Source organism: Aspergillus steynii (genome assembly GCF_002849105.1).
Source record: "Aspergillus steynii IBT 23096 chromosome Unknown P170scaffold_3, whole genome shotgun sequence".
NCBI lineage: Eukaryota > Fungi > Ascomycota > Eurotiomycetes > Eurotiales > Aspergillaceae > Aspergillus > Aspergillus steynii.
The window spans coordinates 2,818,738-2,843,811 of record NW_020194400.1 but is presented as its reverse complement, the minus strand read 5'-3'; the positions used below and the strand labels follow the sequence as shown (position 1 = coordinate 2,843,811).

The window sequence follows — 25,074 nt, the reverse complement described above, 5'->3', positions numbered from 1 at the left end:
TGCACGCAATATTCGGCTAGTATTAGGAAAAGGAAACCTAGCGCTGATAGCTTGACCGAAGCCAATAATAGGCCCGATCCACAAGCCTCGCGGGCTGAATGCAACCTCATCCTTGGATGAGTCGTCATACAGCTGCGTAGTTTTGTTAACCCAAGTAAACGAGAATTATTAGTTCCGTATTATAGAGATCGCCACCCATTATGCCCTTCCCCCCTTGGTGGACGGTTCCTACTTCAAATCAATCAATCCTTCCAACCCGTCAACCCACACCGATACATGCGGCCGAATTAGCGCCAAAATGATGTTTTCCCGCACCCCAACCGGACAGGGACTCAGCCATGCCCATATTGTCCACGAAGACCGCGTCGGACTGCTTAGTCGATTGACATTTCAGTGGATCTTTCCATTACTATCTGTATGTCTTGCTCTAGGAGAAACCCCTTGCCATTATATTCTTGCTCAGGTAGTAGTAAAAATTGACTTTAATGTTGATTCATAGATTGGATACCTCAGACCGTTAACTGCAGACGATACCCGGAACCTGAATCCAAATCGCGCCGTAAACGTGCATCAGAATGCCATTTCCCGAGCATTTCGAGGGTCTCTGGATAGTCAGAGACAATTCCCTCTTCTCCGAGCTCTACAAAAAACGTTCAGATATGAGTTTTTCCTCGCGGGATTTGCGATGCTGCTCGCAAATGTTCTCCAAGTGACAGCCCCTTTGATACTGAGATGCCTTCTAATTAGCCTATCGGACGAGTCGTCATCCAAAAGAACATCCCTTATGTATGTATCATGGCTCTTTATCACGCAGATGGGGATGAGCTTTGCTCTTGTGCACTACCATTATCTAGGACAGGTAGTTGGTAGTGAAGTGAAAGCTGTTCTCACGGCATTGATCTTTGAAAAGACATTGAGACTCTCTACTACAGAAAGTAGCGAATGGGTCGATGGAAAAATATCAAACCTGATCACTGTCGATTCGCAACGTATTGAGAGCGCCATACTCTATGCGAACATGATATGGAGTGAACCAGTTGCTGTGATTATGGCCTTGGTGATACTGTTCTATAACCTGACATGGAGTGCATTGGGTGGTCTCATCCTGCTTGTGACAGGCGCAAAAGGACTTGACCTCAGCATGGGCTGGTTGATATCTGGACGTGTTGCAGTCAATGCTGAACTAGACAAGAGAACAACTAGTCTTCGCGAGGCATTGCAAAACATGAAATTCGTCAAGCTTCATGCCTGGGAGTCATACTTTCTCTCTCGGATTTCCGATTCCAGGGCGAACGAGGTTCACCACCAACACACGCTATTGAATATCAGGAGCATGATCATGAGCCTGTCCATGTCACTTCCTTCGTATGCGGCAATGTCGTCCTTCATCATTTTTATGACAGTTCATGGCAATCTGACCGCTGCACAAGCATTTTCTTCGCTAGCGCTTTTCAATTGTCTTCGCAAGCCTCTCAACATTTTGCCCATGGTGCTTAGCCAGCTAATCGATGCTTGGATATCCGTAAAGCGGATTGAAACCTTTCTAAGCCTCAATGACCAAGAAGAGACAATCATCTGGGACTTAGATGCCGTTGATGCCGTCGAAATAACAGACGGTTGTTTCTCTTGGGATTCTGCCGCCAGGAATGAGGTTTCAGAAGACTGTTCCTTTCCTATAACTGAGGAGGAGGACAATATGGAGAGCGACAACTTACTCTGCGTGGGCACAGAGCCTAACACGCCTAGCAACAGCGATACTCCTTTCACCTTATCGGAAATTAACCTGCACATTAAGCCCGGAGAGTTGGTCGCAGTCGCAGGACCTGTAGGCGCTGGGAAGAGTGCTCTTCTTTCTGCAATTGCGGACCAAATAACCCAGATCCGAGGCCGTTTAGTGCTCAGTTCAAGACCATCATTTTGTTCCCAGATACCGTGGATTGAAAGTGGGACAGTCCGGGAGAACATCATTTTTGGCAAAGATTTCCGTCAACAGTGGTATGAACAAGTGATTGAAGCATGCGCCTTGAAACCGGATCTTGAAACATGGAAGCAGGGCGACGTGACTTCTATTGGGGAGAAGGGGATCACGTTGTCGGGTGGACAGAAACAGCGAATAAGTCTGGCGCGGACCATTTATGCAGACACGGATCTAATACTCTTGGATGATCCTTTATCAGCTGTGGACGGAGACGTTGGTCAACAGATCTTCAAAAAGGCGATTCGTGGTCTGTTGCGAGGGAAAACGTGTATTCTGGTGACGCACAGCGAACGCGTACTCGGCCAATGTGATCGTGTTCTGTGGCTGGAAAAAGGCCACATCATCTCTTCCAAGAGTTCATATCATTCTCGGCCAAACAGTGACCTGGTCCTGCGGACAGTTCACATGCCTGAGAGTTACGCACCAAATAGCTCGGACGCAGCAACCGGTTTCAGACACACCAGCAGCCCCCAGGAAACGTTGAAGAATGCCGAGGATCAAAGTAAGAAATGTTCTTCCTCCAAATTCGCGTGAGTACTAATAGAGCTTGCTTGAAGACCAGGTAATAGACACCGAGTCTCAAAGAACGGGTAGTGTGCAGAGGTCTGTTTATAGAACATACCTATCCGCCTCCGGATCGATATTGCACTGGCCGATCTTGTTTTGCCTCTTGATCATCTCACAAGTGGCAGGGATCTTCACTGGCGTTTGGTTATCATGGTGGGTGGATGGCATCTTTCGGCTTAGCCATCTCAGCTATGCAGGAATCTATGTTCTCCTTGGGTTCATTCAGAGCACGCTTCTGTGGGCATACCTAAGTCAGGCTGCAGTAGTCGGCTTACGGGCCAGTGGCAACCTTTTTCAGTCCGTTCTTCGCCGTGTCCTTTATGCATCGATGTCATTTCATACTGCCAACCCATCCGGACGCTTGATGAACTTGTTCTCTCATGATGTTAGCCAGCTGGATAACGGTGTCAGCGACACAATTCGGGCCTTTATCATGCTGGTTGGCACTGCATTCTCAACATTCTTACTGATCTCGGTCCATTTCCCAGCTGTAAGTGGAAATTGATTAATATTCCTGTTTCCTGCGACATGAACTGATTGCTTTCTTGTTCAGTTTGTTACCTCGTTTCCGGCGATTGCTCTAGTTTTATACTACACATCTCGCTACTATTGTGCTTCCAGGCAGGAGCTAAAACGCCAAGAGACTGTCTCGCGCTCTAATATTGCAGCAAAGGTTACCGAATGTATTGCTGGGCGACACACAATCCGAAGCTTTGGCGTCCAAGAGGTGTTCCAGAGGAGATTAAACGTTGCTATTGACAAGGCGAATAACGCTTCATACCTGATGTCAGCCAGCCAACAATGGTTGAATTTACGGCTGGATACACTAGGCAATATCCTGATTGTTATTGTCGGGATCTTGATTGTTATTTCTAGCAGCCCTATTTCACCTAGTGTGTCTGGGTTGATAATGACCTACGCCCTGGCTGTAGTCCAAATAATTCCTGCCGTGGTATCACAGGGCGCCGAATTGGAAAGTTCTCTAGTCACGGTCGAAAGAATGATTTTCTATGGCACAGAGACTCCAGTCGAGACATCCGAGTCAGCTGTCATGCCATCATCAACTTGGCCAGCAACGGGAAGTATAACCATGAGAAACGTTTGCCTACGATATCGCAGTGGCCTACCTCAGGCATTGCGTAATGTGAGTCTCAAAATACATGGCGGAGAGAAGATTGGAATCATCGGTCGCACAGGGGCAGGCAAGTCGTCGATTATATCTGTCCTGTTCCGACTTTTCCCCCTGGAACACGGATCTGTCTTTATTGACGATATGGATGTCGCAGAGGTGGACCTTCATTGCTTGAGGTCGAGACTTTCCATCATCCCCCAGGATCCTACCCTTCTCCGAGGCACGGTGCGATCAAACCTAGACCCGGCCGGAGAATACGAGGACCATGTGCTGTACGAGGCACTTCGCAAAGCATCCTTATACCCACAGTTAGCTCTTGACCGAGAGATACACTCAGATGGTAGTAATTTCTCTCTAGGGGAAAGGCAGCTGCTCGCGTTGGCACGGTCTCTCGTGCGAAACCCTGCCATTCTCATCTGTGACGAAGCTACATCTTCTATCGACCAAGACACCGACCGAAAAGTGCAGCAGTCGCTTCTAGAAGCCTTTCGCAAGCGAACAGTGATCTGCATTGCGCATAGGCTTCGAACAGTCATACGTTATGACCGAATTTGTATTATAGACCAGGGCAGCATTGTTGATTTCCGGAGTCCGCTTGATTTGTTCGACACGAATGCTGGATTTCGCGAGATGTGCGGGCTTAATCAAATCACCCGGGCAGACATTGTTTAGTATTGCCAGCAGTGTATAATCTAGCTTCAATATTTTCGGTCTATTTAGTATCTTAGCGTAAAACTCGGATTCGTTGTCTAGAGCCGATAGAAATGGAAGATACACTAATGAAATTGTGCGTAATAAATGAGTAAATTCGGACTAGAAGCGTCAGGCGCGGGGCCATTCGGACCGAAATATAAAAGAGACAACCTGGGAGTCGCTTTCACTGTCGTCTTGTTTCTTCTCTTCATTCAAGCACCCACCACTCCGTTAATTTCCACTTTATCAACTCGTTTGCTGTCTCATACAATGGAATCCCAAAGCCTCTTGCGGGAGATAGAAAGCTTCCCTCTTGAATATCACAATACTCAGAGACGTCCCCTCGACGAGACTATCCCTGGCTTGAAGCACCGCGTGGTTCGACGAACTTGCAAGTTTTGTGAGAAAGTTTGGTTAGGACTTATTCCCAGCTTCCTATCCCGCACGACCAAAGTCGGAGACCGAAGCAGCAACAATACAGCCTTCTTGGACGGGCTTCGCGGCCTCTTCGCCATTGCAGTAGTGAACCAACATATCTTCGGTTCATTCGAGAAGTCGACCTATTATGGATTTGGGCTTTCCGCACATGAATCAGCACAATGTTCTTACCGGCACGAGGAGATTCCATTCTCCCATGGGTTTTTTCAACTGCCAATTATTCGCCTTACACATGCCGGGGACGCAGGTGTCTGTGTTTTCTTTGTTCTCTCTGGGTTCGTGCTCTCATTTCGCGCATTGGGCGAGGCGCATCGCCAAAATTGGCAGAAGATGTTGAGTACCCTAAGCTCATCCACTTTCCGCAGAGGGCTCCGGCTCTTCCTGCCTTTGCTGGCTTCAACGGCGTTTACCATGATTACTTTACAACTTGGCCTTTGGGAATCTTCTCATTCAATCGTTTATAATCGCGCGATCATGACAGGGGTGCCAGAACGCCAACCTGACAGAATGAGTTCGTTTGGTGCTCAACTGAAACACTGGCTGCTCTCGTGGTCGCATCTGACGAATATATGGTCCTGGGAGGAATACATCTCACCGTACGATGTCCATCTGTGGACCATTCCTTCTGAATTCCGGGCTTCGATGCTACTTTATCTCGTTTTATTATCAACGGGTCGCCTCTTGCCTGTAGTCCGAGATCTTCTGCTTGCATCATTTGTCATTTATGCCTATTGCTGGGGTCGATGGGATGTTTGCCTGTTCTTAAGCGGTGCGCTTCTAGCAGACACGGTACATACCAGAAATACGGAGAGTATCCCAGAACGGCAGTCCGAAGCAATCAAAAAACCCTGGAAAGAGAGATCAAAACTCGCCCTCCAGCTGGCCTTGATTACGTGTTCGCTGTTCCTGCTGTCCAGTCCCACATTTTGTTTCGATTACACTCCGGGCTACCGATTGCTGGCCCAGCTTATCCCATCGTTCGACCGCCAGCCGTATCGGTTCTTTCCGGGTCTGGGAGCTATTTTTCTAGTTGGGGTGTTGGTGCACACAAAGATTGAGCTTCCGTTCAGGCTCCGTCTTCTCACGACTCCTTTCGTGCAATACTTGGGTCGCATCAGCTACAGTATCTATATATTGCACGGTCCTCTATTACACCTAGTTGGCTACCCACTATTCCCAGCTTTGTGGGAGATTACAGGAAAAGACGAAATGTGGAGGTATGTCTTAGGTTTTATCGCGGGATGGATGATGTTTTTCCTTCTGCTAGTTTGGGTTTCTGATTTCTTCTGTCGATGGATTGACGAGGAGAGTGTGCGATTCTCAAAATGGGTTGAATCCAAACTGCTGGCGTAATAATAAAACCTCCATAGCATTCAACTGTACACATCAGATAATATGTATTTCAAGCTTCCGCCGCATGATAGAAGCAATCAATGTCAAATTCGAGCCTTTGTCTTCTAAGCCTCAAGACAGATGCACCCAGGACAAACCTAAGATAAAAGCAAAATTTGAAATCTACCGAGAATCATGTCGCAAAACACTCCGACGCGTCCCCATGATCAGAATGCGTTGTTCGTTGTATTGTGAATTGCCCGTCCTCAGATGGCACTACATGCCGATGCGAATGGTATTCACCAATATCGCGATCGAAAGCCCAGTCTTTAATCTTGTCAAAACTTCGGCATGTGTGCAGATTGTCGACTCGAGGTCTAGATGCATTGGATTGTTTGCTCCACTCGAAAAACACCACGCTTGTGTCTGCGGCACACATGAGTGCTTGGCGAATTTGGTCCAGGCAATGGTCTGTGTAGCAATATTAACACAAGCCGAAGGTTCCTATTCCCGACCATATTCTCCAGAAAGTTGAGCTTACCGTAATGTAGCCATTGACAATAGTCCAACGTACCGTTGGGGTGATACATTCCTCGACCGTATCTTTTCGGATACCATGATTGACGGATGACATCCTTTGGTTTCTATTAGCTTCACATTCTAAATGATCCAAGACAGGTGGATAGCATTGTAAAGAGCTCTACTATACCAGACAGTGGAGTTGATGAAATACATCGAGCACGACCATAAACTCGTTTTCTCGCCCGGGAACAGGAACCCTTAGCGTTTTCTCTGGAAGAAGACTGGCCTCCTCCGCAGTTACATAGGTGTTCAATCCACCTAATGATGCCAGGCGTAACATCAGACACCCGAAGCGGTTACCATAGAGGTTACATGGAGACTTACGGACATAGCTATTTTTCCATAGCTGGTCAATCTCATCCGAAGGCCATCCCTGATACGGGGATTTGTCGTCACCACGGCTGCGATAAAAGCGCCTTGTCTCGAATTCGATTTCACGCTCAACCGGTGCTAATGGGGGTCAAGTCTCAGTCATGAACAGTCACTTTGAGTAGTGAGTTACAATCACACAGACGCACTCACAGTATAATCGTTGCATCGGATCTTTGCTCGTCGTGCGAATCGTCAGGTCCCAAATCAGGACCACAAGCAAGACCGCACTTATCGCCCATGGAAGTACCAACCATATCAAGCTTCGGATACGATGACCGAAGCTCCTACCGTACGGTGCGCGTTGGTCCTTTGTAGCACGTTCATCATCAGCAAATGTCTGGCTTTTTGCAATTAGGCCTGCCTCCTCAGTAATCCTTTCCTGCTCAAGGGAGTGCATGGTAGAGAGCCGTGCACTATGAATGGGGACTGGACGGAAGGACGCAAGGTAATGCAAGAGATGTAATGTAGAGTCAATCACGTAATTTTGTTCTGGCAACTGTTAACGCCACTGGGTACACATGTCAAATCTACTGCCCGTGGCATACACAAGCATTCAACTGTCTAGACCCACACTTGATGCGAACTTGGATATGTTACATGACATTACGCAAGGATGCACGGAACTGAAAAACGATCTAATACAGCCCGGATACCGACGGTAATACCGGGACCAACCTGGAATTTGGCATTACGGAACCCCCGTTGGATCCAACGACGGGAACACTCACCGGAAGGCGCCGCGGGAGATAAGCACTAACTATGGTGGATCCGCCAAGGGGAATTCCAAGATAAGCACGGTTCCACTAGCCATGCAATCATAGATGAGGCTACAATGCGGCCGGGGCAGAATGGCCCCAAATGACGCGATTTATAGCAAGCCCGACATAATATGATATGATCCCTGTCGTGCTTGATTGGTTTTGGCTGTCGATCTCCCCGCAGAGACCCTGCGGGGGCTAAAACGCATAGCCGGAGTCCGGAGCGCGGGCCAAGCAGACAAGCGTCGGTTCTGGGGTGGATTGAGCGATTCGGCCGGAGGAAGGATGCGATAGTACGTGTGCAATATCAGATGGGGGAGTTGTCCTCCGTAGCGTGCTTGAATTGATGAATGTCTCAAAGACTGCTGACTAGCTGTGTCTACTGTTGATCTCATTTGCAGACTAACTAGAGCAGGTAGGTGAGGCTATAGAGGCAGGTCCAACATACAACATCACTGTGTGATAACCACCATACCTATGTCCACGATTACTACGGTGTGTGAAACGTATGTGATAGCCCACCATGGCTAGTTAGCCAGTTCACATAGGTATCATTACTGTCGTGCATCTTCCGGTTGCTGTTTATTTGACTTCTTCATGACTCTATGAATATGAATATGTGTCCAAAGCAAGATTTCTTTCAATTCAACATACTGCAACCTAGAGTAACTAGATTTAACCTAATGAGTGGATGAGCGGGCCATCCGGTTGCTCGTGTACATCGTGGATCAGAAAGCAACAAAAGCAACAAAAGTTAAACGACCATCTCTCTCAACCCTCCAAAAACAACTCGTTGTGGAAGTCTAGTCCTCGACTAAATTTGACAGACCTTCCTACTCGAAGATTAGAACAGAAGGTAACTCCCAGGGGTATTCTGGTTGTATCACCTACCGCTGAAAGTTCGGATAAGTCCGTGTTGACCAGATAGATCTAGTTCTCGCTGTCGTCGCGCTTCTCGACGTCATCATATTCGCCGTAGTTCTGAGTCCAGGGAATAGCACAACGGGCTGCGATCTTCGCAGCATCCTCGGTCCCGGCTTGATCGGGGGAGAGGGCCAGACCACAACGGGCTTTGAGATCGTCGGATCGTTTGTAGTCGCCGGTCTTAACGGCCTCGTCGACCACGGCAACTCCGGATTGATCGGGAGTGGGTAGGGCCAGAGCAGAACTGGTGAGGACGAGCAAAGACAAGACAGAGAAGGACTTCATGTTTGCGGGTGCGTTTCGTCGTAGTTGATGAATAGAGATGAGAGAGGAGATGAATGAGGATTTTGACTTTGGTCGAGTGAGAAACTTTGGAGGATGTTCTGGCTTTATATATACAGGTCTGGCAGTCCGGCCTTCATCCACAGCGGCCAGGATGCTGGCTCTACGTATGCTCTGATTTGTAAGGAGCTATTGAGGCCAATCTAGAATACAAGGAAGACACGATACGTCTGCTAGGTGCATATTGGTCTAACTAGCCATGTAATTTACAGAAGGTAGTAGATGCAATACCTCTCTGACTGTGAACTGGTGATATCAAACTCCGGGGCCATCTTTGCTTCGAGAGCCCGTGACAGGATAGGATTTGAAACTTTCACCAGAGTAATTGAATCGTCATTTTTTAGATGATATGTATTAAAATACCATTCTCATAGAGCCATTTTGATTCATATATTATTCATTTCTAATTCGCGCATAAACCTGCCGTGTTGCAGGTAACAGACCCACGCTGTCTACGCCTTATGATTCATTGTTAAGATAGACAGAAATGCCTCAGTTTCAGTCAATAAGCACTAGATATTCCTTTATTCAATCCTGCGAGCTAATTGCAGGTTATCTTGAACTAGGTCTTGACGTAACATGCTAGCGGATGGTCTGTTCGGGATGAACCGCCTGCGCTTTGCGATATGAGGCGCAGTTTTCCGAAGGATTCTGTTAAAAAGCTCAGGTGCAAAGAGTCAAAAAATCTAGGCCTGGCACGTCATCTCAATAGACCCATTCCTGTTGATACATACGGTGTTGATACGGCCATGCAATGTTAATATTTTCGGTCTGGTGGAACACGGCAGCGGAATATAGTCTGCTCTTTCTCATTCAGTCAAGGTGGGGTCTAATCATTAGAAATCCAACGGGGTGGCCGATTTTCCTTCCATTACAGAGCTCAAGGCTTCCTCATCTGATCTTTGCTCTGTCGTTTCTTGGAGCAATTTCGACAAGTCCTCTATCCTAATTCTGTGTAAGCATGGTGGAAAGTCGTCGGGGATTTACTCAGGTCCCAAGTGATGCTCCGTCAGAAGGCTCGGAGGCAGCCTATGATCATGAGGGTCCAGACGTTGGAAGACCGGTCTTCAAACAGCGTGTCTGGCCTTGGATAATATCAACGTGTCTCTTTGCACTTCTGTTCTGCGCTTCTGTTTTGTATCAAGCAATGACCCCGGCCTCTGATACATATGAGACGGGCTTTGAAACTGAACTCGGTATGTCATTTATTTTGCCTTTATAGGGGTCTTTGCTAATGGAAACGCAGAACCCTCTCGAAAAGCAATGAGTTTGAAAAGGATACAGTTCTACGGAGGTATACTCGTTAATGAGTCAGGAGAATTTGATCTTAACCTGAACCTCAACGGTCCCCGGTATACTGGCCATCCAACTAGAGAGTTGGACGCTGCATGGGACGAACTTGTAGGTGAGTATGATTCCTAAGGCTTCTAATACATCTGATATTTAAACTCGGATAATAGGGAACTACGTTACCTTGAATGATCAGGAAGCTGCCCGGATCAACGGTGAAATTTCGAAAGAAAATGGCCACTTTTTCGTTGTGTATGTAAATGATGGACCCCCGAATGATAGGGTCGAGGTACTGATTCTTCCCAGTCCTCATGTCCAACACAGCCTTCATTGCGTGGTTAGTTTCCTGACATCAGATCTATGTCTTATCCAGCATCGCACATAGATCACTAATCAATAGAAACAGAACTATTTGAGAAAAGCCCTATATCCCAAATTCTACCCGACTATCCACGAAGTTAAGGAAACAGTTCCGAATTACTGGACTCATATCGGTATGTCTTATCCTCCCTCCCAGCACCCTTGTATTTGCCTTTACTTCTTCAAATAAATTCTCACTAATAACTGGCTAGACCACTGCATTGAGACCCTGAGAGAGACAATTCAATGTAATATGGACATGACGCCTGTGCCACACGTCTGGTTTGAAAAGAAGAATATGTACATCGCGAACACACAACTGGTGCATACCTGTAGAGACTTTGAAGCGCTGCAGAGATGGGAGAAGGACTGGGAGGAACAAGTGAAACAGCGAAATAATGCTTGAGAGCAAGTGTCTAGTTTTTAGTGTGCCCTGCAATAAGATAGGTCTTCGTAAGGCTCTATATATATATATATAAATTGGTTACCAATCCAAGTCACCAGACACAAGAAAACAACATGTATTCACCGAGCAGAACCAGGCATCGGAAGAGGCACTATTACAATAATTGTGCGACTGCCAGCGTTTAACCCATCATGATATATACCCTACAGGAGACTGAGCAATGTGTCCTGTTAAGAAGCTGATCAAAGCTTAGGTGCATTAAAAGTATTGTAGTCAAATGTCTTACAAGTGGCTTCACTCAAATTAAATCTCGATAACTTGATGGTTATGGATATTCTTGTAACCCCACTATCTCCGTAGGTTTCTCAAAGTCTAGAGTAGATGCAAAAGAATGTTCCTCAGCCCAGCCCATAACTTCCTTGAAGTCATGGCACTGATGATGACTATTAAAATTAGCCACTGGCGATCGCACACGCTGAACCCAGTTGTATGTGACAAGGTTTGAGTCTGCATCGCTGCATACATTTGAATATTAGCATATGCCTGACAGATACATTTTATCATTCGGACTTGACTTACCACATGATTTTCTGGCGAAGGATGTCAATGCAATGGTCTGTCGACCCTTAGGATATGGATCTAAGTGGCAGGGGAAGAGACTTCACATACCGACGCGTTCCTGTTCGTGCGCAAGGTTATGCTCACGACTCTTTTGAAGGTCCTCAAAATGATTCAAATAGTTCAGCTTTACCAGATTATACTAGAACATCATTAGCACTAGGCAAGACAAGGCAAGACAAGGCAAGACAATTAATTATTGTCATGACCTCTAGTCATAGAATGGGACAGGTATAGTTCTGACTTACAAGACAATTCAGCTGATGGGTAACCTCTAGCGTTGCCATATATTTACTTTCAGATCTATCTCCTATCACGCTTGGAATCTGGACACTAGAATCAGGGTACTGGGGCTTGGAGCGCTCCCATGTATCCTTCTCCACGGCAAGGACCCCAGCTACAAACAATCATCAGCTTTTCTGTTATTACGGGATGTTCCGATCATAAATAGAACTGGCGAAAAAAGGGATAGATGTTATACTAACGTCGCAAGATGCCCCCCCAGGCGGCAGCTGTCTCTAAGTTCGGGGGCCCCTTGAATGAATTGTTAACATTGAAGGTCCCAGTAAATCGCACATCTAGTAGTCGACGACTGGGCCCGATGGGGCCTTTACCATGGAGACCTAGTCAGTATCAAAATATTCTAAACATATAATAGACATCTATATCGTACCTTCCTGTGCATTGATGGAAGAATCAGTGAGCCCGTAACGGGGCAGAAGCAAGGCAACCAGAACTCCCGTGGCCACTGAAATGCCAAACAAAAGCGCGTGCAGAATCCACGGAAAAGTAGGTTTTGTGGTCGGTGAAGATGATCGCGGGCTTGAGGCACCAGTTTCTGTATCCTCAAAGTGAAGACGCCGGTATGTACCGACGACCATGGTTGTGACAAAAAGCAAAAAGCTGTATACTGGATTCAGCGAGTCAGAGACAGAAGCAGAAGGTAATCAGAACATGCTATTCAGACAAGGCCTCTAACACGTATGACATACCTGTTGGTTGACGTAGAAAGTTCGTATTTTTATTCAAAGATTTAGCAGCATCAACAGACAGGGACAAGTTTAGAACAGATTAGCTAATTACTACCGAGGAGATACTCCCCTTCTACCTGTTAGTATGATAGCTGTGTGGGCCTTGGAGTGCTCCTATCTACTCTGACGCGCTACTCAACACTTTCTTAGCACGGTATTTTGAAGACCTGAATCATCATAACAACACATTCCACCTTTGATAACTCAATGTAGTTATGCATAACCTACAAGCACGAAAGATAAGTAGGAGAAATTGGAGAACTAGGAGAAGTAAGAGATGTATGAAACAGTCGGCACCGCCCGCCAAGACAGCCCATCTGGCCACCAAAACGGGCAGGTATTTTCGAAAACTGCCCAAGAAATTAAGTGCAGGAATATATACATCCTTTACCACTAAATATGTAATACATTATACGATATACTGATACATTACCTGTAATAAATATCTTGGCGGCTGCCAGGCGGGTGTATCCGCCAGCGTAACCACTATATTCTTACACTATGAGGAGTAGCGGGGACTAGAGAAACTGGGAGAAGTAGGAGAAACTAAAGTGTCCCGGGAGAATGCACGAAGCTACTAATCGGTGGAGGCAAAACCTGGCAGCTTGGCCCCCAAAACAGTACAAGGAGTGGTCAAACAAGGGTTTGATTCCATGTCGGCGGCACTTGGTGGGGATCGGCACTTCCTTCGTGGCCGTCCCTCATATACAATTACACCACAGATCTACGCAGTAATGTACATTAGCTTGGGACCTTGCCGAAATCAAAAGCCATTTCGGTGTATACGAGACTAGTAATTTTAACTGCGTATTTTATGATACGGCGAAATGAAATTGGAATCTTCCCTCCATGTGGTGACATGTTGAAAATAACATGTGTGTTTTCGTATGTACGTACCTTATAAATAAATTACTTCAATGGGCGGAGCGGAACCCAACTACTAGTATTGAGCCGATTTCATTTGGTGCGTGACAAGATATTAACACTTCGCCAGGGATTCTCAACAAACCGGACTGTGCCAGAAGGCAGCACATGGAAATCTGACGCGCCTCAATTGATATAAAGCAGATTAAGCAAAGCACCAGTCCATGTTCCGGAAAGGGAACTTCGAATAATGTTGTCCTGATGATGAGTAGTAGGACTAGATGCATTGTTGTAAATTTGGATAGCTTGTAGATGGTAACTCCTGATTTTCTGATTTATTCATAGAGTTGAGTAGCTAGGGTGAACTGCCTCGTCCTTATCTCATGGACAATTTGTCTCAAGAACCTCAACATCCTATCCTGATTTGGATAGCCCGTAGTATGTGATGAACAGATGAACAAATTTTGAATGATAACGCATCAAAAAGCATTTATTATAACAGTTCTAGGTCAGGATTTGTTGTTTGCGGTTTCATACACCAGTATTAATGAAAAGGTGTCATAGAAGATTCAAGTTTGCTTCCTAATCGAGCCACAAAGGGCAACTTAACTTGATTTATCTGAGCTTTCTTTGTGAATTTGAAAAGACATGCTTTAGTTATATAGGCGCGCATTGAGGAATTGCTGGGCTTGATTGTTTTAAGAAAATCGTTGCCAGGCATACCATGCGCTGTTTACGCGGCGCAAGCTGGAGGATATAATAGAGTTAAGAGTGAATGACTGGATATATATCCACGCCAATTCCGTCGCACGAATCATGGTTATCCTCTAGTCGTAACGACAGCATCCCAGCGGACACTTAAAGCCTGTACATGATGGCAACTCTGAAGTATGGGAGCATACACGTCTCTTTCTATCATCTCCAGCCAAAGAATAATTGTAAAATGTGACATTAAACCAAAAAAATTGATATGGGCAGAAAGTCACCGTAATGTTTAAAATGGACTAACAACTGTAGTTTGACGGTGAGTAGAAACGAAATAGATTGAAACCACAGTAGATGACACTTTGACATGCAAGAACCATCAATACTCGTCTACAACATTCCCAATCATATCGATGTGATTGATGCGGAACGAGTTCTTGCTGTATAGTAGATTAATTGCCTTAGAGTATCTGTCCTCTGAAAGTAATCTGGTTCATGAGGGTAATGGGTCCTCGCAAATTATATGACAGCTTTGAAGCAAGGGTATGGGACAAATCCAAAATATGGTAATTGCAAGTATAAGATAAAGAGCCATGAAAATTCGTATCTTTCATTGTATCTTAATTACTATGCAATGCCCAATGCCACATCTCAAGGCAAAACATAACCCCCATCAATGAGAACATCACTACCAGTCATATAGCTAGAAGCATCGCTAGAAAGATAAAGGTACAAGCCCTTGATCTCTTTAACATGTCCCTGCCGTCCCATAGGCGACATGCGATATGCCTCATTAATGCAAAGCGGACTAGCGCCCATCTTGGTGTCGAAGAAACCTGGCGAGACGATATTGACGCGCGCAAACTCACGCCATTCCCGAGCTAGTGACTTGCCGAAGTGGGTTACGTAGGCTTTCGAGCCATTGTAGACGGGCTGGTCGACGGGAACGTTGACGATGTGGCCGCTTATGCTGGAGGTGATGATGAGGTTGCCGAAGCCCTGGCGCTTGAATAACTCCCCGGCATACTTGGCGCAATAGACGATACCGTTTACTGTGGGGTTTAGTTTGGGTGTTAGATTGGAAGAAAAGATAGGGATGCGTACCGTTCACGGACATCTGCTGCTCATACTCGGGTAGAGTTTGCTCCAAGATGGGCTTGGAAATGGCCATGCCTTTGCTAGTATTAGCACATCTCATTTTAGCTTGGAGTCAAGTTTCTCTCACCTGCATTCGCAACGAAGACATCGATTCTGCCAAAGTCTTGCACGACCTTCTTGACTGTCTCTTCAACCTGCACTGACTCGGAAACTGTAGCATCAATGAGAACGGTTACCACCACTCGAGCCATAGAAGCATGGAAACATACCATCAACCTGGTAAGCTTGAGTCTTAACATTGTGTTTCTTCGCCAGCTCTTGCGACCTCTCAATGGCAGCCTTGTTTCTGTAACGAGAACATGTCAATTATGCTCCCTTCACTATCGTTGATTTTGCATCCACCTACGAGTTATACAAAAGGGCAACATTTCCACCTGCCTCAGAAATGGCCTCAACGACAGCGAGACCGATACCATCAGCAGCTCCAGTGATCGCGACGACCTTACCGGTCATGCTAAGCTGCTCGAAAACATTCGTAGCGGTGTTGGTGAAGGGGCGCGGGAATCCTTCGCGGACCTGTCCAGCATCTTGGATTGTCATCGACATATTGAATGTGCTGGTGGTCAAAGTGGCAAAAGCAAAATGAATTGTATTGGGTGATAAGTATGCTTTCACAGTATACGCATAATGGGCTCTTTATAGTGAACCCGACGTCGGAGCAGCATCGAGTGACCCGCTCAGTGTCGGTATTCTGTCACCCGAGGATATGCACGCCACTTTTGGATTAGATCCAGAGTATTAGGACTTCAGTTCGCGGGGTATGCCTTGGCTCATTCATAACCACAGAATAAAGCTTGGATACCGCGGGGTAATTTCCTCACCCGCTTTATCGGCGCTTTGTGCTCCATTGAGGCCATGCGTCGTACTCGGCCTAACCTCTCCGCTATCTGATGTCCAGAATCATTGACCTAACGCATGGAATAGCTGCTTAGACCCTTTGTTCTGCATCGTGAATAACGATACCTCATTTAAGAAGAACCATAGTGTTTATCGAGATATCTAAGATACTCTTAGTCGGAAGACAGAAGACCGACTCCTCAATTAAATATCATATCGAATCATCATATACCGCCGTTATCTGTGTCATTTTTTTTTTCGATCTTTCCCTCTTCATCATTATCCAGTAGCAATATGGGATCTGTTGACGACGTCTGCGGACGCGATGCCCTTACCTCTCGCGCCGTGCCCTCCATGATTCTCAGCGACGGCAGTGCCTCGTCCATGACCCCAGCCCCGTCTTCAACCATTCAGTCCGACGCCACTATCGGAGCCCAGAAGCGTTTCAACGTGCAAGGAAACGCCGTCATCACCGGCGGCACCGGAACACTGGGTCTCCACGCCTGCGATGCTCTGCTCGAGCACGGCCTCAACGGCCTCATGATCTTCGACATTAATCTCGACAACTGCCAAAAAGACATCGCGCAGATGCAAGCCAAATTCCCCAACGCCAAGGTCCACGCCCAAAAAGTCGACGTCACCGACGAGGTTGCCGTGCAAAAGGCAATGGAAGAGACGGTCCAGATCCTGGGCTCGATCGACTGCCTGGTCTGCTTCGTCGGAGTCGTTGGCTGCGTGGAAACACTGCAGATGCCTGTCTCTCAGTGGCGCAAGATCCTGGACATCAATACGACGGGGTCCTTCATCTGCGCGCAGGCGGCGGCTCGGGAAATGGTGAAGCAGGGAAATGCCGGGTCTATTACGTTCGTGGCGTCGATTTCGGCCCACCGTGTCAACTATCCGCAGCCGCAGGTGGCGTATAATGTTAGCAAGTCTGCGCTTCTGATGCTGAAGAGCTGCCTGGCGGCTGAGTGGGCTCGTTACGGTATTCGCACTAATAGTGTGAGCCCGGGATACATGGATACTATTCTCAACGAGGGCGATGGAATCGCAGAGCATCGCAGAATTTGGGCAGAGCGAAACCCCAGTGGGAGAATGGGGAGTCCGTCGGAGTTGACGGGCGCAATTGTACTGCTGGCAAGTACTGCAGGCACCTATATCAATGGTTCAGACATTGTGGTTGATGGCGGTGCCATCGTGTTCTAGAGGATCTACTATGTTGAGCTCATCGCTACGGGCGGACTACAAATAGACAGGTCCCAATGTGATATGATGTTTGATCCTTTTGCCTGTAACATCAAGAGTCTAGATAATTTCTCAACATCTTGTGAGACACACCTCTACGGGCGCAACGGAACCAGTCCTCCGACGCATCGGACGTCTGCGGTCCGATGAAGTCATCCCCGCGAATCGGTGGAGACCGGATCGTTGAACCGGATTTTGGCAAATCACTCGCTGCGTTGAGGTCTGATAAAACTCCTGTATAATCGGTTCACTTCGCTCCTGTCGGAGCACAGCTGATCTGACTTGTGAGCATCAAAATGCCTAAAGTGGGCCGGCCAAGCAAAGGCCCTCATGAGATCCGTGCGGTATTTAATGCTCCGATCCTGTTGTTTTGGCGCATTCACTGACAAGTATTAGTGCACGGAATGCAGGGTATGCGAGATTCCCAAGGAATGCATACTTGACCACTGACATAGTCGGCTTTATAGAAACGCAAGAGCAAGGTAAGACCAGCTGATCGATTGCTATAATATAGGGTCACTGACGTCCGACATAGTGCTCGGGGTCCTCTCCATGCAGTTACTGCTCTCGTACCCGCAAGATTTGTCAATATGGTTTGCCTCCATCGAGAACACCCCTGACGAGAAAGTAAGTGGTCGTCTGAACTATCGCTGCACTGTACTGACAGCTCGTAGGAATCTGGACGCCTCGGAGGCTCGCTGCTCAGCCTTGATTTCGCTCATCTCCAGCATTAAACCCGACATTGACATTGCAGCTGCACTAAACGGCCTCACAGGCAATTCAGAAAGACATTCTACCACATCCCTCGAGACCTCCAATGTCTTGGACTCAGACGTCGAGAACACGGCCTTATCGGATAGATATGAATGGCGGGAAACATCATTGACTACGCCACTCGAAGTCCAGAACCAGAAAAGTCCACTGGATGGAATGGCATCATTACCAACAGGAGATATGGAATCAGGCTATCTGGGTGAGTCCCTGGAATTAATACAGAAATGCATCGATTGACCTATTACAGGGGACAGCTCAGGCGTAACTCTTCTTCGGACGATCTCCGACTTGATCCCAGAAAACACAGGCTCGCGAGATACCCGGCAGGAAACCACGTCGCCAGCAAACAACCAAACGGGGAGTCCTGTCACATCAAGCTGTCTTGCAAATACAGCTACGTTAGAGAGCCTAGTCGATGGATACTTCATGTGGTATAATCCCTCATATCCTGTGCTGCACGAGAAGACATTCAGGGAAAAGTACCAACTGCGCCATCAAATCCCTCCTCGGTCAAGCTGGCATACGATATTCTTTCTCGTGCTCGCAATCGGCGATTGGATCTTGACAGATGGTTCGGAGGCAGAGCGATCCGGACACTACACTGCCGCTCGATCGCGTATGTCCATGCGCATGTTGGAGTCGGGCACGCTGTTGAATGTTCAGGCGTTTTTACTGATGGTAACTCATTTTGTCGGATGGCTATCTTCTACAATAGGCTGACATACCCAGGGAAACTATCTCCAGAAACGAGATCGACCAAACACGGGATACAACTTTATTGGAATTGCATATAGGATGGCAATTGGCCTGGGCCTTCATCGTGAACCGCCCAGAGGAGCGACACGAGATACTTTGTACAACGAACGACGAAGGGTTATATGGTGGATTGTATATTGCTTCGATAGTGGCTTCAGCCTGACGACGGGGAGACCATTAAGCATCTCTGACTCATTTATTGAGACACGTCTGCCACGAAATATCGACGATTCTGTATGCCAGATGACCTACCCACACGATCGCATCGCTAACATCATGCAGGCCTACACCTTGGCGTCGAATCTCCCTCCCCCGATAGAACAGCCTACGATATACTCAGCCATTATCGCGCAAGCACGACTAGCGTCGATCGGAAATGCTGTGTTTAGCAAATTGATCTCCTCAACCGACAAAAGCTCCTGGGACCTCAAAACCTCCCGAACTATCGACTACCAGTTCAAAGCCTGGAAGCTATCCCTTCCCGCATACTTCACAGCATCCGATGTCCCCAACTGGTTTCGTGGACCCCGAGCAATGGTCCTATGGAAAGAGCAGAACCTACGAATGATGCTATGGTGGGGAAGCCAACGCAAATGCACTAATTTGGACAGAGAAGAAGCGCAAAACATGTGCCACTTCACGGCGGTCGAAACGATCCAAGAAATCACCGGCTTCATCTCCAGCCATACCCAGACTACCCACACCGGTCTCAGCTGGTACGCGACATACTTTCTCTTCCAGGCAACGGTAGTTCTCAGCATCTACCATCTTCGACCCACGCAGCCGCTGGATACTGGTTTGGTGGAAGTCACGCAAGAGCTGTGGCTTTCATCCATCTCGAGATCTCGCGACTGTTTGGCTTCGTTGAGCACTCGTAACAAAGCTGCAATGCGGTGTCTGCAGGTCCTGGATAGGATAAGGGATAGATCACTGTCGTCGCAGACGATCTCCCCGTCTCAACCGAATTATCAAAGCGATTCTGTGCAAATGGAACCCATGTCTCATAACCCAGAGGAGCATGCCGTGCCGCTGGCAGTTGATCCTACGCTGCAGATATTCTTTGAAGATTCGACGTGGGATAATGATATATTTGAAGGGCTGAATGGATTTCCTAGCACCGGAGAGATTGGCGCGTTTGATTATATGACGATCAACAATGATGCTAGAACGGACATATAAATTTTTCGAGCGGACAAAGATTTTGCCTCCTTTCTTTGAATATAATTGAAAACGGGAATAACCTTCCAGATAAAGGGTCTTGTTATTATCCTGTTACCTATTGGCTTAAATCAAAGCGAAACATCCACGAGTAGCCAAAACACCACCAGCCCTAAACCTCCGACCTGTTCCATATTGATTGCACAGAAATAACCACCGAATAAAGCCATTGCCTAACGGGAAAGACCTTCCGCGGGGAAGCATAATTGCGCCGATTCAGTTGAGCATGTTGACTTCTAAATTAACACCACTCATGACTTCACCCCTGTCGCAGTAGTGGATACCAGACCGCTAAGATCCCAATCGGATGCCGTGACAATTAACACCCGAGGCCGGATGCCGGATGTCGTCGCATTGATCAACTTTCGCGCGCCTGTCCTGGTCTTCAGGATCCACCTGCCGATCTGCAATCGAGGTCCAGGCTCTCCATGTACTCACTCATTCCCCGCTGTGCAACTATTCAAGGTCATGTTGTGGGTTTCGGCCGAAATCAGACATTGTGACGAATGCTACTTTAGATGGCCTTGGCTAGCATGCGGAATACCTCTCCTGCCGAGATTTCAAGGGGAAAGCAAGAATATTCCCAGTTGTTGACGTTACCCCGCTGTGTTAGAGCGATGGATGCAAGAAACTTGGGGATAGGCGTTCATAAATCCCCCAGGCCTTGTAGATCGTCGTTCATATTGTACTAATGCTTCCCTTATGCGTGATTAATCTGTATAAAGGGACGAATACGGTGCTGCCGTGTGGAAAATCGTGTTTTGAAGTGAAGGAATATGGCATGTTGTGTAAACAATAATTTTCTAGGGAGGATTGCAGGATATGCTTATGTCTGGATGAGACAAACGTGCAGTTCACTGATGATATACTGAATACCATCTTGATCTGACAGGACTCTAAGTTTGGCCACTGATGTTGAGTGTCGATGAAGCCACTGCACAATAACCAATTCATTGTGGCAGGATACCGGATCGATATACATTGCGATTGCCAACAGAACGGCTCACGTCTGCCCCCTCTCTACCCCTGCTTCGTACCTTAGGATACTAGACTAATAGGCAATTCATCTACGTCAATTGGGCTGTATCTGGTGAGTAACCCCGCTTTGTGTTTGACCATATGGTGGGGGTTCTATACCAGTCTGAACAGAGGGCTATATATTCCCCCATTCCACCGTTGAAGAACACACAAACACAGCATTCAACTCTAAAGCCTTTCGCCATGCTATACCTGATCCCCCTTTCCATTCTCGTCTACGTCCTCTACAGGGCATCTGTGACATTCTCAGATCTCTATCTCCACCCCCTCCGCCATATCCCCGGCCCCAAACTATGGATCGCCTTCCCCATCCTCCGCCACATTTCCCACATCACAGGGAACCTCGAAATCGACACACGAGCCTTCCACACTAAATACGGAGAGGCCGTCCGCATCGGCCCAGACGAAGTATCATTCATCACCGCCCAGGCCTGGAAAGACATATACGGTCACGGGCAACCCCAGATGCGCAAAGTTAGGTCCTCAGCCAGTAACCCCCTGGACATAATCAGCGCCAACGGGCCCGATCACACACGGCACCGCCGATCCCTGGCGCACGCGTTCTCCGCCAGAGGCCTGCAGGCCCAGGAGCCTATCCTCATCGAATACGTAGACAAGCTCATCGCCCGTCTCCACGGGATCGCCGAGTCTCAGCTCCCCGCGAACATGGTCAAGTGGTATAATCTCACCACGTTCGACTTGATTGGAGACCTGGCGTACGGTGAGTCCTTCGGGGGTCTCGAGTCTTCGGAGTATCATCATTGGGTGGCGGCGATCTTTGACTCGGTGCGTGTGCTGGCCGTGATCGCGCTGAAAGATGCGTATCCGTTGATTTCTAAATTGTTCACGCTATTCGTGCCGGGTCGATTGGCCGAGGCGAGAAAGAAGCATCTCGATCACAGCAGAGAATTGGTGGAGAAGAGACTGAAAAGCAACACGGATCGAGGCCATGCCGATTTCATGCAATCGATGCTGCGGCATCGGGGTGAAAAAGAAGGTCTCACGGATCAGGAGCTCGAGGCGAATGCCAATATTCTGATCATAGCGGGCAGTGAGACCACTGCGACGCTGCTTTCTGGCGTGACGTTTTGGTTACTGCGGACTCCGAAGGCTATGGAGAAGGTGGTCCACGAGGTCCGGTCACTCATGAAGACCGAAAAGGATATCACGTTTAATAATGTCACGGCCAACTTGCCCTACATGCTGGCTTGCATCAACGAAGGGCTTCGCATGTATCCGCCTGTTCCTAGTGGATTGCGACGCATCTCGCCGCCAACTCCTGTTGAGGTTTCTGGCTACAAGATCTCTCCTAATGTCAGTATCTCCACTCATCCACTCCTTGAATGATCCGATCGTGTCTAACATCCAAAAGACCAAACTCTCAGTGCACCAGATCTCAGCCTACACATCTCCACTTAACTTCCACGACCTAGACCGATTCGTTCCCGAGCGCTGGCTTCCTGAAGAAATGAACAACCCGTCGTCGCCTTTCTACAACGATAAAAGAGACGTGTTGCAGCCATTCTCGTTCGGTCCACGGAACTGCATTGGCAAGAACCTGGCGTATAATGAGATGCGCCTGATCCTGGCGCGGATTCTCTGGAACTTCGATTTGGAGCTTTGCCAGGAGAGTTGGCGCTGGAATGAACAGAAGTCGTACGCGTTGTGGGATAAACCTGCCTTGATGTGTAAGCTGAAGTCTCGTTTGCATTGATGGTAGATGGGGGCTTAGTGGATGGATCTTTCTGGCATTTCCGAAGTTGAATGCTCAGGGGTGAGTCACAGCACGGACGGGGCCTTTTTCTTTTTCTTTTTCTTTGTTTCAATTGCGGGCTAAATTGCTTGATATACTTGGCAGAGCTTGGGTCTAAACTGATTGTTTCCATTGATTGGGCAGTAGCTCAGGTTCACTAACTTGCTAAAGATAGAGGTAAAATAGTAACAATTGCCTCTAAATATGCGATGCCACTCCGAAATTCTACGTCGAAATCCGCTATATTTGTAGCCTGACTGATTTAGTTCGAACGACGCTAATTTAGTTAGTTAGTTCGCTACTGAAAATTTCCGTAGGAGTCATGCTAATATTATCGGGAGCCATCCACGATCGCTTTGTCGATCTGCCGTTTTTCGAGATCCGTGCTTTATTAGGAGCTCTTTCGGGACTACTCTGGAATAATATATCTTCGACGTCAAAAAAGCCATGATCTGGGAGTGCACAGCAATCCAAACGCTCTGTGATTTTCGCTTATCTTCGCAAGTGAGACAATGTGGTCTTGGCGAAGAGTTTTTTTTCGAATTTGACGCTAAGAAATTGTACTAAAGATCTTGTTGAGACTAGTCAGGGCCGTCGGCGCATAGAAGACAACGCCCCTAGGCTACAGGGACCATCTACATGCATTAAATAAGCCACTAAAGCCCTTTGCGCTCTCGAGACCGATCTTTTTGACCGATCTTTCCCCCTCCCTTCTCAGTCAAACACAATGCCATCTATTACTAGTTTTCTTATACCAAGAGGCACTGAGTTGATTTCCCGAGGGCTTTCCGGGGAAGCGGCCCAGGGACTTGGGCTCCTACTTTTCCTAGCCGTGGTCTTTGTTCCAGTCATTGTATTTGGATTGGCGATATTTTGGGTGGGTACACATCATCATCAGGAGTTACATTTATACTCATCGAGGATAGGTTGACTATGTCTGCGCCCAAGTTATTGCGACTCTCGCGGCGGTTGAAGACTGCAATCCGCCTAGCTATGTTAGCCTTCACGGCGAAGAGTGTAACGAGTTCAATGAGCCCAATGATCCGGAGGTCGCAGGTACCTCAGACGCCAGACCGATCACTCGGGGGTTAGGTTCGGCCATCAAGCACCTTCGGGCTCGTGGCGGTGGTAGCCTTCGGTCATGTCTACGTGGATTCGACATGTACTTCGCGTATACAGTGATCACCACCGGCATAGGAATAGGAATTTCAACCCTCATTGGTTTCGTGACCAAGTCACACTTCGGTGTCCTTTTGGGACACTTCATCGCTAGCATGCTCCTACCCACTTGGCTCATGGCTTGGGTTCACCATATGATCGCGAATAAGCCCCCGAGGAGAAATCTCCGCCAAATGCCTGGCCTTCGGAATTGGTCTAAAATTGCCCCCGCGGCAACGCTGTACAATGGCCTCCTCTGTGCCTTCCTCGCTGTGCCTGGCACTTTCTCAAGTCCCGCTAAATTTATCGTTGGCAACAGTATTGTGGTCTTAGTCAACGCGGGACATGGAGTGTCTTTCGGTGACCTACTCATCGGCATTCTCTCGTTACTGGTCTTCCCATTGGTTACTTTCCCCGCGAGAGCGATCTTCATTCGTGTGGCGGCCTCTATGCTGCCCGAGGAAGATGAGCCGATCGTGCCTTTCGGCCGCCGTTTTGGTGGCAAAAGCCTAGCTGGCGGTGGCCAGCTCAGCATTCGAGACGCCTGGACGAGCTTTGAATGGGCGGCTCGTGTTCGCTTCGTTAAGACCATCCTTAAGGCTGTTGCTATTGAGGCGGCACTTTTTGTGGCTATGATCTTGCTGATACTTGGCGGGCTGGGAATCATGAGCTTTGCTAGCAGCATTCAGGCTTCTCATTCCTAGGCCATGGTTGAATTCATGATTACATCTCATTCACGAGAAAT

At 47.7% G+C, this 25,074-nt stretch overlaps 10 protein-coding genes across 10 annotated transcripts; 6 read left to right on the top strand and 4 right to left on the bottom strand.

Moving 5' to 3' along the window:
• Positions 1-298: 298 nt before the first annotated feature.
• P170DRAFT_492905 (P-loop containing nucleoside triphosphate hydrolase protein) lies at positions 299-4,349 on the top strand (the record flags this gene model as incomplete). Its single annotated transcript, XM_024854035.1, has 4 exons — positions 299-415; positions 500-2,480; positions 2,548-3,035; positions 3,099-4,349. 4 exons carry the CDS (start codon positions 299-301, stop codon positions 4,347-4,349), a joined length of 3,837 nt encoding a protein of 1,278 aa, XP_024706107.1.
• Positions 4,350-4,640: 291 nt separating this feature from the next.
• On the top strand, positions 4,641-6,241 carry P170DRAFT_492900 (acyltransferase family protein; the record flags this gene model as incomplete). Its single annotated transcript, XM_024854034.1, has 2 exons — positions 4,641-4,770; positions 4,831-6,241. 2 exons carry the CDS (start codon positions 4,641-4,643, stop codon positions 6,159-6,161), a joined length of 1,461 nt encoding a protein of 486 aa, XP_024706106.1. The 3' UTR covers positions 6,162-6,241.
• Positions 6,242-6,333: 92 nt separating this feature from the next.
• P170DRAFT_474359 (oxidase ustYa family protein) lies at positions 6,334-7,491 on the bottom strand (the record flags this gene model as incomplete). Its single annotated transcript, XM_024853130.1, has 5 exons — positions 6,334-6,611; positions 6,682-6,775; positions 6,874-6,980; positions 7,047-7,172; positions 7,245-7,491. The coding sequence occupies 5 exons, from the start codon at positions 7,489-7,491 to the stop codon at positions 6,334-6,336; spliced, it is 852 nt and encodes a 283-aa protein (XP_024706105.1).
• A 1,291-nt stretch (positions 7,492-8,782) lies between these two features.
• Positions 8,783-9,390, bottom strand: P170DRAFT_474358 (uncharacterized protein; the record flags this gene model as incomplete). Its single annotated transcript, XM_024853129.1, has 3 exons — positions 8,783-9,127; positions 9,176-9,221; positions 9,329-9,390. The coding sequence occupies 3 exons, from the start codon at positions 9,388-9,390 to the stop codon at positions 8,783-8,785; spliced, it is 453 nt and encodes a 150-aa protein (XP_024706104.1).
• An 875-nt stretch (positions 9,391-10,265) lies between these two features.
• P170DRAFT_474357 (oxidase ustYa family protein) lies at positions 10,266-11,174 on the top strand (the record flags this gene model as incomplete). The annotated part of the gene is made up of 6 exons (XM_024853128.1): positions 10,266-10,314; positions 10,365-10,523; positions 10,579-10,660; positions 10,715-10,745; positions 10,815-10,902; positions 10,981-11,174. 6 exons carry the CDS (start codon positions 10,266-10,268, stop codon positions 11,172-11,174), a joined length of 603 nt encoding a protein of 200 aa, XP_024706103.1.
• Positions 11,175-11,499: 325 nt separating this feature from the next.
• Positions 11,500-12,673, bottom strand: P170DRAFT_474356 (oxidase ustYa family protein; the record flags this gene model as incomplete). The annotated part of the gene is made up of 6 exons (XM_024853127.1): positions 11,500-11,689; positions 11,754-11,790; positions 11,844-11,934; positions 12,041-12,189; positions 12,278-12,400; positions 12,466-12,673. 6 exons carry the CDS (start codon positions 12,671-12,673, stop codon positions 11,500-11,502), a joined length of 798 nt encoding a protein of 265 aa, XP_024706102.1.
• A 2,370-nt stretch (positions 12,674-15,043) lies between these two features.
• P170DRAFT_425102 (short-chain dehydrogenase) lies at positions 15,044-16,096 on the bottom strand (the record flags this gene model as incomplete). The annotated part of the gene is made up of 5 exons (XM_024847600.1): positions 15,044-15,444; positions 15,497-15,565; positions 15,618-15,701; positions 15,760-15,836; positions 15,897-16,096. 5 exons carry the CDS (start codon positions 16,094-16,096, stop codon positions 15,044-15,046), a joined length of 831 nt encoding a protein of 276 aa, XP_024706101.1.
• Positions 16,097-16,681: 585 nt separating this feature from the next.
• On the top strand, positions 16,682-17,593 carry P170DRAFT_354696 (oxidoreductase, short chain dehydrogenase/reductase family; the record flags this gene model as incomplete). Its single annotated transcript, XM_024844048.1, has 1 exon — positions 16,682-17,593. The coding sequence occupies one exon, from the start codon at positions 16,682-16,684 to the stop codon at positions 17,591-17,593; it is 912 nt and encodes a 303-aa protein (XP_024706100.1).
• Positions 17,594-17,928: 335 nt separating this feature from the next.
• On the top strand, positions 17,929-20,341 carry P170DRAFT_446038 (Zn(II)2Cys6 transcription factor; the record flags this gene model as incomplete). The annotated part of the gene is made up of 7 exons (XM_024850757.1): positions 17,929-17,976; positions 18,029-18,043; positions 18,168-18,259; positions 18,307-18,605; positions 18,654-19,096; positions 19,136-19,396; positions 19,445-20,341. 7 exons carry the CDS (start codon positions 17,929-17,931, stop codon positions 20,339-20,341), a joined length of 2,055 nt encoding a protein of 684 aa, XP_024706099.1.
• Positions 20,342-21,601: 1,260 nt separating this feature from the next.
• On the top strand, positions 21,602-25,039 carry P170DRAFT_508924 (cytochrome P450; the record flags this gene model as incomplete). The annotated part of the gene is made up of 3 exons (XM_024854620.1): positions 21,602-22,732; positions 22,791-23,106; positions 24,120-25,039. The coding sequence occupies 3 exons, from the start codon at positions 21,602-21,604 to the stop codon at positions 25,031-25,033; spliced, it is 2,361 nt and encodes a 786-aa protein (XP_024706098.1). The 3' UTR covers positions 25,034-25,039.
• Between the last annotated feature and the right edge of the window lie 35 nt (positions 25,040-25,074).